Source organism: Thermothielavioides terrestris, chromosome 5 (assembly GCF_000226115.1).
Source record: "Thermothielavioides terrestris NRRL 8126 chromosome 5, complete sequence".
Taxonomy (NCBI): domain Eukaryota; kingdom Fungi; phylum Ascomycota; class Sordariomycetes; order Sordariales; family Chaetomiaceae; genus Thermothielavioides; species Thermothielavioides terrestris.
The window spans coordinates 4,195,682-4,213,843 of record NC_016461.1 but is presented as its reverse complement, the minus strand read 5'-3'; the positions used below and the strand labels follow the sequence as shown (position 1 = coordinate 4,213,843).

Genomic DNA, 18,162 nt, shown 5'->3' with positions numbered 1-18,162 from the left:
CAGGTGAAGTCGGCAACACTTGCCCCTCCAACACGCCTCTCCCAGCTGACGTATAAAATCCCGTCGGACAGTACAGGTCAAATCCATCAAGAACCGGATCACCACCATCACATTTATCATGGGCAATAACGGCGCTAATGGCGAGGCCGAGGTAGGCTCCGATGGGCCAAGGCAAAAGGGCCGGGCGACGCCCGACACGCTCAAGTAGGTAGGTCCCGCGCATCGTCGCGTGCGCAGGGCTGCGTCGGACGATGCGACTCACCCATACCCCCGACCAGCTCTCGCTGACGCAACTCCACTCCAGAGTCGGGTGCATAGCCCTCGTCCTGAAAGACGGACAATTCCGGCGTGCCGAAATCCTCAGCATCAAGGAAACCAAGAGCGGGAGGCAGTTCTACTGCAATTTTGATAACTTCAACAAGCGGTTGGACGAATGGGTCCCGATCTCGAGGATCGACTTCGACCAGGACGTCGAGTGGCCGAACCCGGAGAAGGACAAGCAGAAGGACGCTAAGAGCAAGAAGACGGCGCCGGTGTCTAAGAAGTCGCAGCCGTCTAAGAAGGCGCAGAAGAAGGTCGGCAAGCGGGAGCAGTCGGTCGCGTCAGAGGGCCAGACGCCGCACCCCTGGACCGAGTTTGTCGAGTCGCAAACCAAGCCAGATGGCGAAGACAAGGCAAATGCGAGCCTGGAGCTTGGCGCCACGCCCAATGTCGGCCCCGACGAGATGGAACTGGACGAGGACGAGACGCCGGCCAGCGCGGCCAAGAAGGAGCATACCCAGCCGTTCAGCCGAGAGCAGGAGATAGAGAAGCTGCGGACGTCGGGCTCTATGACGCAGAACCCAGCCGAGATCGCCCGCATCCGGAACATCTCCAAGGTGGAGTTTGGGCGGTACGTGCTTTTCCCGTGGTACTTTTCTCCATACCCGGAGGCCTTCAGCCAGGAGGACTGCATCTACATCTGCGAGTTCTGCCTCAGCTACTACGCCGACCTCACGTCATTCAAACGGCACCGCATGAAGTGCACGCTGCTGCACCCTCCCGGGAACGAAATCTACCGGGACGATTTCGTGTCGTTCTTCGAGATCGACGGCAGGCGGCAGCGGACGTGGTGCCGGAACCTGTGTCTGCTCTCCAAAATGTTCCTCGATCACAAGACGCTCTACTACGATGTGGACCCGTTCCTCTTCTACGTCATGACGTCGCGGGACGAAAAGGGGTCGCATATCATCGGCTACTTCTCCAAGGAGAAGGAGAGCGCGGACGGCTACAACGTGGCGTGCATCCTCACGCTGCCGCAGTACCAGCGGAAGGGGTACGGCCGATTGCTCATCCAGTTCTCGTACGAGCTGTCCAAGATCGAGGGCAAGCTGGGGTCGCCGGAGAAGCCGCTCTCGGACCTGGGACTGCTGAGCTACCGGCAATACTGGTCCGAGAACATCATCGACCTGCTGCTTGGGTACAGCGAGCGCGAGGAGAAGTGCACGATTGAAGGGATCGCGTCACACCTCGCCATGACAACCCAAGACGTCGAGCACACGCTGCAGGCTCTGAAGATGCAGGTCTACCACAAGGGCGAGCACAAGATTGTGATTCCGGAGAAGCTGGTGCAGCAGCGCGAGAAGTCAAGGGCCAAGCAGAGGCGCGTCATTGATCCTTCCCGGATCCAGTGGAAACCACCCGTCTTTACGGCGGCGAGCAGGACATGGGGATGGTAGGCTCAGCGTTATGTGTAACAGTATCCGTAATTCGCACAGATATCCCTGAATGCTACCTCTGTTAGCTGGATAGGTAGGCAGTTATGCACCAATCGAGGCAATTAAGCTCGACCCCACTATCCAAGCCGTGTCGCGCACCGGCGCGTCTCTCTCCTTGGGTCCCGCGTTTTCTCGCGTTTTATTGACGACGTGGGCCTTTTCCCTGCCCGACACACCAACAACTCGCCAACACCAACCCTCGCTACCCCTCTCCAACAATAGACTGTCCCGCCATTTTGGTCAGCTTGAGACACGCTTCTCTCGCTGGTTCTCTCTGACATCCTTCTTAATATTTCGTTCTCTCTTTTTTTTCTTCTCTTTCTGTCAGCCAAAAATACAATGGCGACACAACGAGTGGCGTCCAGCGATCCTGGATTCATGGCTTCGGACGGACCGTCGAGAACGCCGCGGGCAGGCCGATTGCCCGGCTCTTCGAGCAGCCTCCGACCTGCAGTGCCGCCCTCCGAGAGCCTCGGTGCGCTCAGCGACGGTGAGGGCGAAGGGTTTGCCGACGACCAGGTCCCCGTACGAGCGAGGCCGACGGACCCCGCCAACATCCCGAGGGTGGAAGACAAGATCGGCCTCATTATCCAGCAATTGTTCGAAGAGTTCATCGAGAAGTGCGTGCGCACTGGTTGTTTGCCTGCAGAATTCTGTCTCGTAACATTCTCTCTCTGACCCTGAGCCCTCGTTAGCTACGTCGAGACGCCGAGGGCATCCGGACAGCCAACGTCGAGCGCCGTCACCACGGACAAGTACTATGTCGCTCAGATACACGGCCTGCGGACCCACCAACTATCTACCTTCTACGTCGACTACAAGCATCTGGAGAGCTGGAGCAGCGGCGCGTTGGCCACCGGCATCATGGAGTCGTACTACCGCTTCCTCCCCTTCCTGACTGCCGCGCTGCACAACATGATCGCCAAGTACGAGCCGCAGTACTTCCGCGAGCACCGCCAGCCCACCGCCTCCAGCCAGCAGCACACGTCGGGCGCCAGCAACATGGGCTCGGCCAGCCAGAGCGAGCTGAGCAGCAAGACGGCGAACCAGCAGACCGACAAGCTGTTCTCCATCGCCTTCTACAACCTGCCGCTGGTCTCGCGCGTGCGCGCCCTGCGCGCCCGCAACATCGGCCAGCTGCTCTCCATCAGCGGCACCGTCACCCGCACGTCCGAGGTCCGCCCGGAGCTGGCCCTCGCCACCTTCGTCTGCGAGGCCTGCCTCAGCGTGGTGCCCGACGTCGAGCAGACCTTCCGCTACACCGAGCCGACCCAGTGCCCCAACGCCACCTGTCTGAACCGGACCGCCTGGCGGCTGGACATCCGGAAGAGCACCTTTGTCGACTGGCAGAAGGTGCGCGTGCAGGAGAACAGCAACGAGATCCCGACCGGCAGCATGCCGCGCACCATGGACATCATCCTCCGCGGCGAGATGGTCGACCGCGCCAAGGCTGGCGAGAAGTGCATCTTCACCGGTGCCCTGATTGTCGTTCCGGATGTCAGCCAGCTGGGCCTGCCCGGTCTCCGGAGGGTGGCCGTCCGGGACGACCGAGGAGCCGACGCCGGCGGCAGTGGCGTGACCGGCCTGAAGTCCCTGGGCGTCCGCGACCTCACCTACCGTCTGGCCTTCCTCGCCTGCATGGTGAGCCCCGACGTCTCGTCGATCGGTGCGTCTGGCGAAGCGCAGATCGTCGACATCGTCGGCGCCATGACCGGGAACGCCAACGTCGAGACGGCCGAGACGGTGCGGGAGCTGCAGGACGCGATGCTGTCGTCCTACACGGAAGAGGAGGTGCAGGATCTCCGCGCCATGGTGCACAGCGACCACGTCTACAGCCGGCTGGTGCAGTCGATCGCGCCCATGATATACGGCCACGAGATCGTCAAGAAGGGCATCCTGCTGCAGCTGCTGTCGGGCGTGACCAAGACCACGGCCGAGGGCATGCAGCTCCGCGGCGACATCAACATCTGCATCGTCGGCGACCCCTCGACGGCCAAATCCCAGTTCCTCAAATACGTCTGCAACTTCGCGCCGCGCGCCGTCTACACCTCGGGCAAGGCCTCGTCCGCCGCCGGTCTCACGGCCGCGGTCGTCAAGGACGAGGAGACGGGCGAGTTCACCATCGAAGCCGGCGCGCTGATGCTCGCCGACAACGGCATCTGCTGCATCGACGAGTTCGACAAGATGGACATCGCGGACCAGGTGGCCATCCACGAGGCCATGGAGCAGCAGACCATCTCGATCGCCAAGGCGGGCATCCAGGCGACGCTCAACGCGCGCACGTCCATCCTGGCGGCCGCGAACCCGGTGGGCGGGCGGTACAACCGCAAGACGACGCTGCGCGCCAACATCAACATGTCGGCGCCCATCATGTCGCGCTTCGACCTCTTCTTCGTCATCCTGGACGAGTGCAACGAGCAGGTCGACCGCCACCTGGCCGAGCACATCGTCGGCATCCACCAGAACCGCGACGCGGCCGTCAGCCCGGAGTTCTCGACCGAGCAGCTGCAGCGCTACATCCGCTTCGCCCGCACCTTCCGCCCGGAGTTCACCGAGGAGGCCAAGGAGGTGCTCGTGCAGCGCTACAAGGATCTGCGCGCCGACGACGCCCAGGGCGGCGTCGGCCGCAACAGCTACCGCATCACCGTGCGCCAGCTCGAGAGCATGATCCGCCTGTCCGAGGCCATCGCCAAGGCGAACTGCGTCGAGGACATCACTCCGGATTTTGTCAACGAGGCGTATAACCTGCTGCGGCAGAGCATCATCTCGGTGGAGCACGACGATGTAGAGGTAGATGACGAGGAGGAGGAAGCAGCGGGGCCGGAGAGCGGGGAGGCGCTGCGGCGCGCGGCGGATGCGGCTGCCGGGGTGGGCGCGCACGCCGATGGCGACGAGCGGATGGAGGACGACGCGGACAACGGCGACGGGCAGGCAGCGCGCCAGACCTCGGCTGGCCCCTCAGCGGCGGCGCAAAGAGAAAAGCAGACCATTTCGTACGACAAGTACATCAGCATCGTCAACATGCTGGTATCGCGCGTGGCCGAGGACGAGGCGGAGGGCAGCGGCGAGGGCGTCGACGGCGACGCGCTCGTGCAGTGGTACCTGGAGCAGAAGGAGGACGAGCTGCACAGCGAGGAGGAGTACAACAGCGAGATGGCGCTGGCGAGGAAGGTGCTGAAGAAGATGGTCAAGGTAAGTTTATTGTGTTTCCTCCAGGCTGGCGTTGTTCGGTGAGAAGGCTGTTAAATACTGACACAACCCGCGCAGGACAACATCCTCATGGCGATCCGCGGGCAGGGCATGGCGGACGCGGATGATGCTGGTGAAGGCAGCTCGGCACAGGCGGCCCAGGTCGTCTACGTGTTGCATCCCAACTGCGCGGTGGAGGAGTATTGATCTAGGCCGGAAACGATGGTCATCAGGCGGGATCGGGACGGGTGGATACACGAGACGGGCGTCAGGAGTTTGGGACCGTGGGAGGGGAGGGCATATGGCTTGGTCCTGGAATTGAATTAGACATTAGTGGAGCGTGTGAGCGTGTACAACCGCTGGGAGGTATGCCACCGAACTAAGGGGAATATTCTGTGCCTCTGCTGTTTCGAAGCTCTATGTTTTACACCTCTCATGGTGAGATATCAATTCCCAGTTACCGCCTTTGATCCGTGAATGGCCCTTGCCTGGCAGGCAGGAACCTAGGAACGAGGAAGGTTAAGGGAGTGGAGAGGAACGGTTTTCGTTTTCCTTTCTCTAGACCAGCACTCATATGATTCCTTCCCAGTCCAGTTTTCCCGCAGCATGTCAGGATGTTGGTTTTGAGCAACTATTTCAAACAGTTCTACCCGGTTTGATCTCGACTGTCAATTGTTGGAAGGCCAGACGTAATCATAGTCTATCTCGACCCAGAATTGCGTCGGTCGTAACATCGTAGCTTTAATTACTCCCGAGTACGCTGAACAATACTAGGCAACTCGCAAATTTTCGGTCTTGGTGCAGATAATATGCAATCCCACACACTATGAATGTCATGTCATGTCCGTCCGCACTGTATATTGGATACAAGAGAAGACATCACTTCCCCCAAGGCATCTCCCCATCCAACCGCGCCCACACCCCCCCTCGACTACGACAGCGGCGGGGCGCGCGGGTCCTCGAGGCACTGGTCGACGCGCATGAGGCGCTTGCCGGTGGCCTTGGCGACCTTGATGAACTCGGGCAGCAGCTCGACGGTGGAGTTGTAGAGGTAGTGCATGACGACGAGGTTGCCGCCCTTGGCGACGTCGCGCTTGAAGGCGTCGAGCTGCTTCCCCGGCGTGTCGGTCATGGCCCAGAGCCAGTCCTCCACGTCGACGCTCCACTGGATGATGTACGGGTTCGGGTCGTCCAGGTTGGCGGCCAGCCGCTGCCGCATGCGCGCGCCCTCGGTGCCGAAGGGGGGGCGGAAGTAGTTCAGGTGCACGGCCCGGTTGGACGCGCCGAAGACCTGCTTGGTCGCGCCGATGTCGTTGTTGTACTCCCAGTCGATCGACGCCGTGTCGGGCAGCCCCTCCATCTTGGGGTGCGTGTACGAGTGCAGGGCGATCTGGTGCCCGCGCGACGCCATCTCCTTGTAGATGTCGGCCAGCCCGCTGCTCGGGTCCAGCAGCGGCAGCCCGACCGTGAAGAAGGTCACGGGGATGTCGGCCTGCTTGACGATCTCCATGACGCGCGGCGCCAGCTGCGGGTCGCCGTCGTCGATGGCGAACGCGAACGAGTCCGGCCGCGTGCAGGCGAAGACGAGCCGGCCCGAGGCGAGCTTGCTCGGCACCTTCCACCCGGCCGGCAGCCGGTCGACGATCTCCATCTTGGTGATGGTCGTCCTGTCGGGCGTGTAGAAGCCCTTGAGGCTGAAGCCGACCAGGCGCGTGAGGTTGACGTTGAAGTGGCTGAGCGGCATGTAGATGTCGCTGGCCGAGGCGTAGCGCGCCGCCTCGAGCGAGTCCCACGTCTCCGGGAACGGCTGCATGCTCTCGTTGCACTGCGCGTTGTGCTGCTGCAGCGAGACGGTGAACTTGTTGCTGCCCGAGTAGGCGATGTGCAGGTAGGCGCCCGCGTAGGCGCTCAGGTCCGCGCACTTGCTGCTCAGCTGCGTGTCCCAGGACGCGTCCGAGTCGTTGGCGCTGATGGTCATGCGGTTGTTGCCGAACGTGACCGTCATGCCGTCCTCGTCGATGCCGTGCCACTCCCCGAGCGCGTTCGTGTCCTGGTTGGCGAAGTTGTCGATCACGAACCCCTTGGCATCCGGCGCCGGCTCCGAGACGGCGGACCGCGTGATGGCCGGGCTCCCCGGCGGGGTCGCCGGCACCACGTACTCGGACGCGGTCGAGCCGCAGTAGAAGGACATGGGTCCAAAGATGACGGGGGCGTTGAAGTTGCTGAAGTAGATCATGTAGAGCTTCGTGGTGTCGATCCCCTTGAAGACCGAGAACGGGAACCAGTAGAGCCTCTCGATGCCGTCGAAGTTCCACTTGAGCTGCGCCGATGTCAATGTGACCGTCTTGGGATCGCTGCTGTTGGCCCCGCACGAGGTGGTGTAGCCCATGGTCACATCGAAGGTCGTGCCGCGTGCGGCGCGGATGCGGAACGCGATGCCGCCGTACGTGGTGTTGACGTTCAGGCAGCCGAACTCACTGTAGAAGTACGAGTCGGTGTCCTTTGGGGTCAGCATGACCCTGTGGCCGCTGACGACGATGGACGCCATGGTCCCGTCGTCGCTCGAGGCCTGGTTCATGGCGTTGTAGCCCAGGAAGGTCAGACGCGACTGGGACTCCCAGTCGTCGATCAGCAGGTTCGAGCATTTTCCCGCCGGCGAGGTGGTCGCGGGCGGCGAGGTGGTCGGGACGGTTGTGGGCGGAATGGTCGACCTCGTCGACACCGCTGCTGCCGTGTTAGCTCGAATCCCCTCTAGAGCAAGCGACGGCACAGTCTCCTACATGTGGTCGACGGAGGAGAGGAGGCCACAGTCCCGCAGACAAACGTGATGTTCCCGATCGACCATTGGATCCCGTTCTGGGAGAAGCCGGACCAGACCAGGCCGACGATGGCGTCGTAGTTCGGGTCGTTGTCGAAGCCATCCAGGGGGACGTTGACGGTCTGCAGCTGCCCGGTCAAGTTCCCGATGATGTTGTAGGAGCTCCTGTAGGTCGCATTACCGTTGGCGCAGTTGTCCGTGCTTTGCAGCTCGAGCGCGAACGAGCCGCCAGCGGGGCCCGAGACGGTGAACTGGATGCCGCCATAGCCGTCGGTCACGGCCTGCTGGCAGTTGAACGACTCGTAGAAGTACGAGTTCCCGTCCTTGGGGATGAACATAACCTGGCCGCCCGAGGCGGCAATGGCCGTCATGGTGCCGTCATCTGCAGACGTCTGTCAGTCCGGCGTCTGCTGGTTCCCCGAGGGGCGAGCACGACCTACCTCCGTTCTGCCAGTCCAGGTTGTTGACACCGCTGGTCCATTTGGTGAAGTTGTCGACCAGGAGGTTAGAACTGCAGTTGGCGGCGTTGACCCCGGCGGCGGTCAACAGACCGGCCAGGCCGACTACAAGGCGGTTCACGAGCGGCATGGAGATGGCGAGCAAGGTCCGTCACGGCAGGAGTCGCTTGGGGTGTCCCGAAGAAGCCACCACTGCGTACATGCGCATTCAATGCTGACCCGGGCAGATATTTGTATTTCCCCGGATAGCCAAGAAAGAGGCTGCCGGCAGTTCGTGACTTGGACGGCCGCATATATGAGGTGCGGAGCACGGTGTCACCGTCTGGCAGTATCCTATCCGATCTTGATGGATGTGTCCCGCCAGGAACGGCTCGCTGAGCACGGTTTCCCGGCCCAGACCCGCGAGAACCGGCAACGCCGCAATGGCCGCCGTGGCCGCTCGCTCGTCATCTCGAGGTGGAACACAGGAGCGGGCTCGGTTTGTTGGGCTTACGCATGTGCGCTCATTATTTCTGCGGCGTTAATTAACGGCAGCGGGTGAAAGACAGGATAAATCCAGGGGCTGGCGAGAGCCTTGGCCGTGAGCAGGCCAACGGAAGCGCCACAATCCACGAATCACGGACGAAACAGTTGAGTAAAATGAAGAGTCGTACGCAGACTCCTGGACTCGGGACTCAGGAGCCTCTTTGGAACTAGGAGCCGAACCAGGACACGGCCGCATACGGGCTTCGAATGGGGATAGACAGACAGCGCTGCTTGTCATGGTACTGTGTATATTCCGTGTTCCGTACACTACACTAGGAGTGGACATTATACTAGAAGGCGGCTGTGAGAGCCTCGGAGAGTTTCCGGTTCGCTTATACCAGACCGGTTAAGATGCCAAGCAGGAAATGCGTGCCCTGCAGGGGCGAGCATCGGCAGTCAGGCCCAGCCGAGGCTTGGCTTGCAGATCCCGTTCTGCCAAGAAGCTGGGGTCGTCAGATCTGTTCCTCGTTTCCCAGCCCGCGGAGATGAAGGGCCGCCTACACTAGTGTAGGCAACGGAAGCAGTGCGGGGAACCCTTCCCTTGGAGGTAACCCATTCTTCTCACCCCCTGGCGAACTATGGCGTGCGTTCAGTGCCGCCCGAGGCAGCCGACAGCTGGATGGATGTAGGGTATGTACATACATATGTATGTGCAATCAAGTATGCTGTCACCACACTCTCCTGTGTGTAACTAGTGGCCGGCTGCGAGCGAGCCATCTCCGTTGTGCAGGCGCCGGGAAATGCAACGATCGATGTCGCCATCGTCCTACTCCTCCTCCTCTCCCACCTGAGAGCTGAAGGTGCGGCCTGGATTAAACGTTACCTCGACTCGAGGCGACCTCACGGCCAAGGGTGAGCATTCAGCCGAATGGGCAAATGCTGAGCTCTGATTTGGCCGGCAGCCTCCATGAGGTAGATCCTTCTTCTCTCGGTGGAATCGGTGTTAATCCGGTGGCATTGAGCCCCACGCCATTCTAAATAATATATGCAGAAACCAAAGGTATCTGGAGATGGTAACGAGTGCGCGTGTAAAAGCCGCAGAGAATTTCAAGGCTTGCGTGCTGCTAGCGACACAGCTTTGAGACTGATGCTGCGCAACTCGGCAAGATAAACAAAATGTATTGGCATCGTGTTCTGGGAGGTTTCTGTGCCAGGATGTCGAGCGGGGGCGTGTTCAGACTTCGCGCATCTCTCTCCAGGACGTGAAGAACAACGGGGCAGAATGGCTGAATTGTTGTAGGTAGGTTGGTGGTTGGCCGGTTGGCTTCCATCTCCCCCAAGCCCAGACTGCCCTCATATAACCCTTGTCCATGCTGCGCACCGTGCCTTCCAACAGACGGCCCAACGTGGCTTACGTTCCGGACCGATGATGCCCATTAACCTTCCTGAGTGTAGGCACCTGATTTCCCATCACTTCCCATCACTTCCATGCGCGGGCGGGCAGTCCTCACTGGGGTCCCGCGCTTGCATCGCACACAGCACGCATCGCTCTTCGCTCGCCAAGGTACCGTACCTTACCCGGAGACGATTCGATTCCCTCTTCCTTGGCTGTATCCCGCATCGCGAGGGAAGTGCCTTTTTTGCTATCGTGATAAAAGGATCCCCATAAAACAGCCAGGTTTAAATGACTGCTTCGTTGGAAGAACTGTGATTCATGTTGTTTCGTGTTTGAAGATGGATGGTCGATCGTTTCAACTGAGCCCAGCGGAACAAAGCTTCAGAGAAACACGTCATGCTTTTGTCGCTTTTGGGTGCATGCAGTTGAGAAACCACGTGACACCGCGCTCCTTGGGCCGGGCCAATGAGTGGTCGCCTTGGAGCTAGGCTTCGGAACCCACCAAGAAGCATCGTAACCCTGAACCTGGCTCCCAATTGACGACAGTCCGAAGAGCAACAAGCAGACTGGCAATCGATGGCTTGAACACAAGGGAATGCGTCTCTACCACTGGCCTCCACACCGACCACACCGACATCCACGGCATCCCCCGACGGATCTTCGTTGCGTCTTAACCGCCCCGGAATTAAGAAAGACGAAAACAAGCCGAACAGCTCCCCACACACAACAACCCCCGGCCCCGAAGCTGCCGCGTCCCGCAAGCCGATGCAGCCTCCCGACGATGCCCACCTCACCCAGGCGTCTTCCCCACCACCACCAGCTCCCCACCTACCACCGCCCGCCGCCGCCGCCGTGCAGCCCGTCCCCATGGCCGCCTCCGCCTCCGCCTCCGCCTCCGTGAGGCTGCCCAAGACGCGCCAGGCCCTGGTCCCGTCCGACTCGCAGCACCCGCTCGCCGCCCAGCCGGAGCCCGCCCCCGTCGCCGCCCCGCTGTCCCTGCCCGTCCGCGACCGCCGCTCCACCCTCTCCTCCTCCACCACCTCCTCCGCCGCCGCCGCCGCCCTCTTCCGCTCCACCCTCTCCCCGCCCGCCTCGCGCTCCGCCTCGCCCGCTAGCTCCATAATAGCCCGCTCGCCGGCGCGCTCCATGACCGCCGGGTCCGTGTTCGGCGGTAGTGGCAGTGGCGGTGTTGGTGGTGGGGGTGGGCTTCTGGGGTCGAAGCAGCCGTCGCTGTCGCTGCTGGACATTGCGGCGGCGACAGGCGCGGCGGCGGCGGACCCCGGGCATCCGCTCAGCCTGCTGCTGCGCAGCTTTGTGCCGCACATTGCGATCCACGCGTCTGAGGACGTGGACCGCCTGGTGGGGGAGAAGGGGTTTGCCGGCGGCCTGTGGGAGCTGCTGCGGCCGTTTGGCGAGCGCGTGCAGGGCAGGGTGACCATTCGCGACAGTAATGGTGGCGCGAGGGCGTGGGAGGACTTTGCCGTGCGGTTTGTCAGGTTCGGGGAGGGCCTGGAGGAGCCGGAAGCGTTGGGCGGCAGTGTGGTGTTGAACGGGCAGGCCGGGGGGAAAGGCGCGGGAACGGGGAAGAGACCGGATCCGATTGCGCAGGTCGAGACCGTCGTGGAGAGACATCTGCGGTTCGCCGAGGAGGCGTATGTGGCCAGTGCCGCGTCGCCGCCCGGGACGCCGACCAGGCAGGGCCTGGATGTCGACGCCACGTCTCCGTATTATGCGCTGTACCTGCGCCGGCTGCTGTCCGGGATTCCGCTCGCGTGCCACGAGACGTTTGCACATCCGGTGGCCTGTGTGATGGCTATCAGCTCGAGGAATACGGCCCCGATCGAGGCGCTGCAGAAGCTGTACAAGGAAACGAGCCAGGGCGAGCGGAGGCCGCCGCCGTGGGTGGATGGCGATTATCTGCGGTACTACGTCCTGGTGCACGACGAAGAGAACGGGGACATCACCAAATCGATGGCCTTGTTCGATCAGATGAAGCGCAATTTTGGGCTGCACTGCCATCTACTCAGGTTACGCAGCACACAGAGCGCCGAGACGGACGACGATAGCATACCCCTTCCGCGGAGCGATTGGATGACGGCGGCTGAGGAGCTGGCGGATATCGAGGAGAGCGAGAGGAGGGAAGACTTCGAGGACCCAACGAGATACATCTTCGAGTCGGACGCGACCGCAATACGTACATTTGTCCGGGAAATGGTCACGCAGTCGGTGATCCCCACCATGGAGCGGAACATCTCCCTATGGAACGATCAGGTGGCGTCGCGCCGCCGGGGCATCAGCGGACGCTTCATGAGCCTGTCGAAGCGGTGGGCCTTTGGCGGCTCGAGTCGCAGCTCATCGGGTGGCACTTCTGGCTCGTCGAGCAACTTCGATTCGCTGGGATTCTACCGAGCGGACAGCCCCGAGGCCATCATGCGGAGACTGGCCGACTTTGCTTTCATGTTGCGCGATTGGAAATTGGCCATGTCGACCTACGAGCTCCTGCGCAGTGATTTCCAGAACGATAAGGCGTGGAAGTATCACGCGGCGGCCAACGAGATGGCCGCCCTTGCTCTCCTCATCATGCCGCCAAACATGTCGTCCAAGACGCGCATCGAGACGATCAGCCAGATGCTCGAGCAGGCCTTCTACTCGTACCACACCCGCTGCAACTCGCTCTACGGGGCCGTCCGGTGCATCGTGCTGGCGCTCGAGCTCCTGCGGATGCGCGGCGGCTCCGGAGTAGACGAGGCGGTCCGGTGGGGCATCAGGGTGCTGGAATCCAAGCTGCTGGGTTCGGTCGGCGACGCCCTGCTCAAGGAACGGCTTGCGATATGCTACGCCTCGAAGCAGGGCGTCGGGTCACAGGCCTGGGGCAGCAGGCGGCGCAAGTCGGCGCTGTGGAGCGTGCTCGCCGCCGAGGCGTGGATCTCCCAGGGCAAGTACGTCCAGGCGGAGAAGTGTCTGAACGAGGCGCGCACGATGTACGCGCTGCTCCCCGGCGAGTGCGGCGTGCAGAACTTTGCCGGGGCCAGCGATTTCCTGGCGCAGCTGAACGAACGGCTCAGGGCAGGGCTGGGGATCGATATGGTCTCCGAGGGAGAACAGGCGCAAGAGGGCCAGGGTGAGCCCGAGTTACTGGTGGATGAAGAGAGCGAGACGCTGGGCACAAAGAGGTCGAGGCGAGCCAGCCTCATTGGCACTGCAGGGGGCGGCGCGGGGCTCGAGACGGCCCCGCTGAACGACACGACATCGGCGAGACTGCCGGACGATGAAGGGGCCACGTCCCCGGATGACGGGTTTGGCTAAGAGCATCCAATGATACAGGTAGACCGGAGGGCACGGGGACAAGGGCGCAAGGAGAGCCGGCTTGCATGGATCGGCGTTGTATCATACGGCTATGACTAATGTAGTAGCGAACACACCAAAGACCGATGAGAGGTCTGCAGGCCAGTCTATTTTCAGTGTTCCTTTGCAAACGGGACCCCTATCCTCTGTTGTCGGAGGAGCAGGGGAAGCTTCATGCCCCACCAGAAGCTTGTGTAGCTGCCAGTCGTGGTTATAGAGGTCCCGCCAAGACTAATTTCGGAGGTTGCCGCTTACAAGTATTTACAATCGCTACGGGGTAAGCGGGGCCGCGACGACTTAGAGCAACATCGACAATATACAATCGTAAAGACTCGTAGCAACAACTTTACTAAACCTCAACTAAATCGAAAAAAAAGAAAACGAAGTTAACCTATACCCTAACCTTGACCCTCACCCTAACCTTAACCCGAATCCTAACCAGCGGGGGGCTAGCGCCGCCCCCTGTACCCCTAGCGAACTAACCCGTGGCTAACCCGAGGCGATAGTGCAAACCCCTTGGCGGTCTTGGTGGGGTACTGACGCTGTAAAAACATTGCCGACAATTGGCCGAAATTAGTCTTGGCGGGACCTCTATAACCTCTAGCGTAGCTGCCTGCTGTCACTGATAAGATAACAACCCCTTCCCAGGGCCCTGGAGCCTGGCAGCCCGCCCTGTTGCCTGAACGTCATTGTTTGAAGAAACGACTTGCTGCCTTCGCACTTTGAAGTTCGGCCAAGACGCGAGTCCGTCCTCACGCGGATGATGCTCGTCGCGGAGGCCTTGCCGCTGTCTCCGGCGTCTTGAAGCATCTTGATCCGGCGGTTCTTCTCCGGGAACCTTTGACCTGTTCGACGAATATCTCCCAAGCTGTTTCGCTAGCTGCCAAGTGACCGAACCAGTCTTCTGCCTCCACCGGCCCCGTCATATCATAACTACCAGACCTATATCCCCCGCCATTATGGATCAATCACTCCTGGACTACCTCGTAGAAAACGAGCCTGCGTTCCGGAAGTGCGTGAGTTGCATTGCGCCCTCGTTGCACTACTGGGCCGGCGGCTGTTTCTCTCTTCGGCCGCTGTGTCGTTTCTAACCGAACTTCTCATGCAGAGCCCGTCTCCCCGCGCTATACTCTGACTTCCAAACCCAACGAACCCTCAACCCAGATGGCTACCAAGCAAACGTCTCGGCGTGGCGCCGGGCCCTCGCCCACATAGTCCGCTCCGGTCGCGCCCCGGCAGGCCGCGCTTCCGCCCCGGACCTCTTTGTCCTCCATTCCGACGAGCAGCTCCTCCGCGCGCTCGAGTCGAAGCAGTACGGCAGGCCGCTTGCGCTCGGCGCCGTCGTCCGCGAGGCGCTGGCCGCCAAGGACCTGATCCCGCTGCGCGAGTTTCTGGATGCAAAGGAGAGCATATACCGCCGGCCGTGGTCCGTGTGGAATCTCGCCGCGTGGACCATGAAGCAACTGGGCGTGGCAGACATGCTGAAGAGCGACAGCCTGCCGCCGGGGCAGTTCGTCGTAGTGGCCAACGTGGAGGAGGCGGGCAAGGCGTTTGCGGAGCGCGGCGCGGCCGCACAAGCTGCGCCGGGGCGGTTCGAGCGGACCTTCTCCAAGACGCACTTCTACAGGACGTTCAACGACCAGCTTGTGGAGGGCAGGCAGCTCTCCGAGACAGACATGGAGGTGCTGCTGAGGTTCTTGTCCCGCGACAAGGGCGCGATCCTCTACGACGGGACCACCGTCAAGATCCGAGCGCCGGGCGCCGACGAACCGGCCGAGATCACCGACGAAGACGCCTCGGTCGCGCAGCTGAGGGAGCTCCTCGCCTCGCTCACCCACCAGACCGCCCTGCTCGGCCGGCGCATCGAGCAGCTCGCCGCGCAGGCCAAGCAGGCGGTGGCCAAGAACAACCGGCTGGCGGCGCTGGCGGCGCTGCGGTCCAAGAAGCTCGCCGAGACGACGCTCGAGCGGCGCTTCGCCACGGTGCACCAGCTCGAGGAGGTCGCGGCGCGCATCGAGCAGGCGGCCGACAACGTGCAGCTGGTGCGCGTCATGGCGGCGTCTGCCGAGGCGCTGCGCAGCCTGCACGCGCGCGCCGGCGGCGTCGAGCGCGTCGAGGAGGTCGTCGACCGCCTGCGCGAGCAGATGGCCGCTGCCGACGAGGTCGGCTGCATCCTGGCCGAGTCGGCCGGCTCCGTCGTCGTCGACGAGGCCGAGGTCGACGACGAGCTGGCTGCGCTCGAGGGCGAGGAGCGGCGCAAAGCCGAGGAGGCCGAGAGGGCGCGGCGCGAGGCCGAGCTGGCGAGGCAGGCGGAGGAGACGCGCAAGAAGTTGGAGGAGGCCGGGGAGGTACCCGCCGGTGGTGTGCTGCTGCCTGAGCCCGAAGAGAAGGTGGAAGGGAAGGAAGCGGGTAAGGAGGAATCGGCCGAGAAGGATGTGCAGGCCGCTGAGGATATGATGAGTAGGATGTCCCTGAAGGAGGCGCCGGCTGGGCAACTTGCCTGACGGAGGATCTTCTGACCCTTTTTGCTGTTTTGGGAGCAATCTGAGACCTTTAGAGCTAATTCTCATCTGTGCCCAGTTCATGAATGAGCAAGACACATTACGGCTTCAGGCACGGGATGTTGAGCAGGTCTCTTTCGTCCACCAGGGCCTGTAGCAAGGCTCCGGGTTGTAGGGGTTGGGCGTTTCCAGCATGGAGCATCATGGGAGTCGGTTCGGCAGGAGATCTTGGAGCGGGAAGGAGTAACGGCACTGTGTGACATGGAGTACTACAGGAACTTGCTCACGAGTTAATGACTAGTATATTTCATGCCTCAAGTCTCATGAACGCGCACTCTCTGCTTCCCCCAACGGGGATTGTGCGGTGTATGGCGCTCTCCCAAGAAGTGATGTCTGTGACAGGCCCTGCCCGCCTTCGGTGGGTGAATCGGGCGGTCGGGGCTGACTGGACGGTGGTGCTGTGAGATCGATCACAGGCACCGCCGCCGGCTCTGAATGCCCCCGAACTGCAGCTGCACGATCCACTCCCATCTCGCTGTTCTGTTCTGATTCAGGCTCTGTTGAGCCTGCCTCAGAGTTGCCAACTTCGCCTCTCTTTTGGTGACCCTTGCTACTTGAGCTGCGCGCCCGGGCTATCAACTCTTTGAATGAGTTGCTGTGCTTCGAAGCCCAAGCAGCTCCGTCAAAGTCCTTGTCTTTGATCTGCGCTCCCATGTTGGCCGCCTTTGACATGGTTGGTGCTCGCGTGCCCATTGTGCGTTCCCACACTTCCAGGTCATGCAAGAGCTCAGAGCGCTTCTTGGGCCTTGCCGAGTCACAGTTCGCGTTCCAGATCGTCACCCACTCCTGGTGGCGCTTCTCGAGCATTTGCCGAGAGCCGCTCGTGGAGAGCCCCAGCTCGGCCAGCTTCTTGCGGAGGGCGGAATCTTTGAGCATGGAATACGCCAGCGCTGGTAGTCGCTCGGGTGCTTTTGTCGGCGTCGGCGGATTCTGCAAAAGTGTCCGCGCTGACCCAAAACTGTTCCCACTGCGATTGTTTGCCGTTGACGACGAGGAGGCCTCTTGCGGCTGGGGAGAACCCGGACATGAAGTGTCGATGTGTTTGTCAACTTGCCAGGGCTTCATTCGCTTCCAGCATATCGGGCATGCCACCAATCCATCGTCTGCAAATAGGGTCAAGTTAGTCTTGGGTTCAGTGGGTCGGGGAGGAGGGGGACAATCCGCGTACCTGGCTCGGGCTCGCAATACGTTGAGTCTTCGCCTTCTGACACATCGGCCTCTTCACGCATGAGTGCGGCAGTTACCTCGGCCGCCTTCGCCTTGCTTGACCTCGTAGGCATCCTGGGTCTTTTGTTATCTCGCTGTTCCTCGCTCGGCTCGGCCATCTCTGTCATTTTCCGCTTAGGTGACCTTGGGGTGGCAGCGTCGGAGGCGTTCTTGGCAAAGCGCAGCAGCACATCGCGGGACTTGACAAAGGCATCCACCGCTTCCCGCAAGGCCCAATTCCCCCGCAGCTTGGATTCCTGGTCGAGCGCACGGCACAGGGGGCATTTGCCGTCGACGGACAGGCATCGCCGGATGCAGATGGAGCAAAACGTGTGGTTACAGGAGGTAATCATGGGCGAGTTGTAGAAATCCTTGCAGACGTGGCAGCGGAAGGCCTGCTCGACCTGCATGAGGCCTGCAAGCGGCGTCCCGAGCCAGTCGGTCGAGTCGGGCACATCGAATGGATCGCCGGTGACAGAGTCCATGCTGGTACAGAGCCAGGATGCGGCCGGGAGGGGGAGAGAAGGCCGTGTGCAAGACAGCGGTACAATGCCTTGTTGGTGGAACCGGTCTGTGTGCTGCTGCTTGACCGATGGGATTCAAATCATTGTGTTGCCAATCTCACCAAGCTGGGGACTTGGAAATGGAAGACGCGACTGCCTCTTCACAGCGTGTCAGGCAGCAGAGCCAAGGATGTAACTACAGTGTCGATACCACGCATGAACTGTGCTTCCAGGGCACCGCACTGAGGCCCTGTGATTTTGACTGTCGGGAGTCAAGGGTCAGAGGCACGTGAACTGGCGTCAGAGAGCTGTTGAAGGACCCCACTTAGCAGCTCCTTGCCGCACCATTCCATTTTGGGAGAGATCAAAACAAAAGCCTAGCCCCATCCAAGCTCCTTGGATCCCGCAACCCACAACTCGACTTCGAGCGTCACAAACAGGGCAGGCTACTCTCCAACTCCGAC

At 61.4% G+C, this 18,162-nt stretch overlaps 6 protein-coding genes across 6 annotated transcripts; 4 read left to right on the top strand and 2 right to left on the bottom strand.

Annotated features, from left to right (window-relative positions):
• Window positions 1–118: 118 nt before the first annotated feature.
• Window positions 119–1,718, top strand: THITE_122396 (histone acetyltransferase-like protein; the record flags this gene model as incomplete). The annotated part of the gene is made up of 2 exons (XM_003657211.1): window positions 119–204; window positions 305–1,718. The coding sequence occupies 2 exons, from the start codon at window positions 119–121 to the stop codon at window positions 1,716–1,718; spliced, it is 1,500 nt and encodes a 499-aa protein (XP_003657259.1).
• A 163-nt stretch (window positions 1,719–1,881) lies between these two features.
• Window positions 1,882–5,337, top strand: THITE_2122806 (uncharacterized protein). Its single transcript, XM_003657210.1, has 3 exons — window positions 1,882–2,377; window positions 2,453–4,949; window positions 5,025–5,337. The coding sequence occupies exons 1-3, from the start codon at window positions 2,097–2,099 to the stop codon at window positions 5,151–5,153; spliced, it is 2,907 nt and encodes a 968-aa protein (XP_003657258.1). The 5' UTR covers window positions 1,882–2,096; the 3' UTR covers window positions 5,154–5,337.
• A 540-nt stretch (window positions 5,338–5,877) lies between these two features.
• THITE_122398 (carbohydrate esterase family 4 protein) lies at window positions 5,878–8,135 on the bottom strand (the record flags this gene model as incomplete). The annotated part of the gene is made up of 3 exons (XM_003657209.1): window positions 5,878–6,561; window positions 6,652–7,670; window positions 7,727–8,135. The coding sequence occupies 3 exons, from the start codon at window positions 8,133–8,135 to the stop codon at window positions 5,878–5,880; spliced, it is 2,112 nt and encodes a 703-aa protein (XP_003657257.1).
• A 2,836-nt stretch (window positions 8,136–10,971) lies between these two features.
• THITE_2031750 (uncharacterized protein) lies at window positions 10,972–13,389 on the top strand (the record flags this gene model as incomplete). The annotated part of the gene is made up of 2 exons (XM_003657208.2): window positions 10,972–11,269; window positions 11,345–13,389. Coding segments are annotated over 2 exons (2,343 nt in total), but the record flags the coding sequence as incomplete, so codon positions are not given.
• Window positions 13,390–14,387: 998 nt separating this feature from the next.
• THITE_122400 (uncharacterized protein) lies at window positions 14,388–15,932 on the top strand (the record flags this gene model as incomplete). The annotated part of the gene is made up of 3 exons (XM_003657207.1): window positions 14,388–14,440; window positions 14,537–15,767; window positions 15,819–15,932. The coding sequence occupies 3 exons, from the start codon at window positions 14,388–14,390 to the stop codon at window positions 15,930–15,932; spliced, it is 1,398 nt and encodes a 465-aa protein (XP_003657255.1).
• A 199-nt stretch (window positions 15,933–16,131) lies between these two features.
• THITE_2122804 (uncharacterized protein) lies at window positions 16,132–17,863 on the bottom strand. The gene is made up of 2 exons (XM_003657206.1): window positions 17,158–17,863; window positions 16,132–17,092 (listed from the first exon to the last, which is right to left on the bottom strand). Exons 1-2 carry the CDS (start codon window positions 17,678–17,680, stop codon window positions 16,251–16,253), a joined length of 1,365 nt encoding a protein of 454 aa, XP_003657254.1. The 5' UTR covers window positions 17,681–17,863; the 3' UTR covers window positions 16,132–16,250.
• Between the last annotated feature and the right edge of the window lie 299 nt (window positions 17,864–18,162).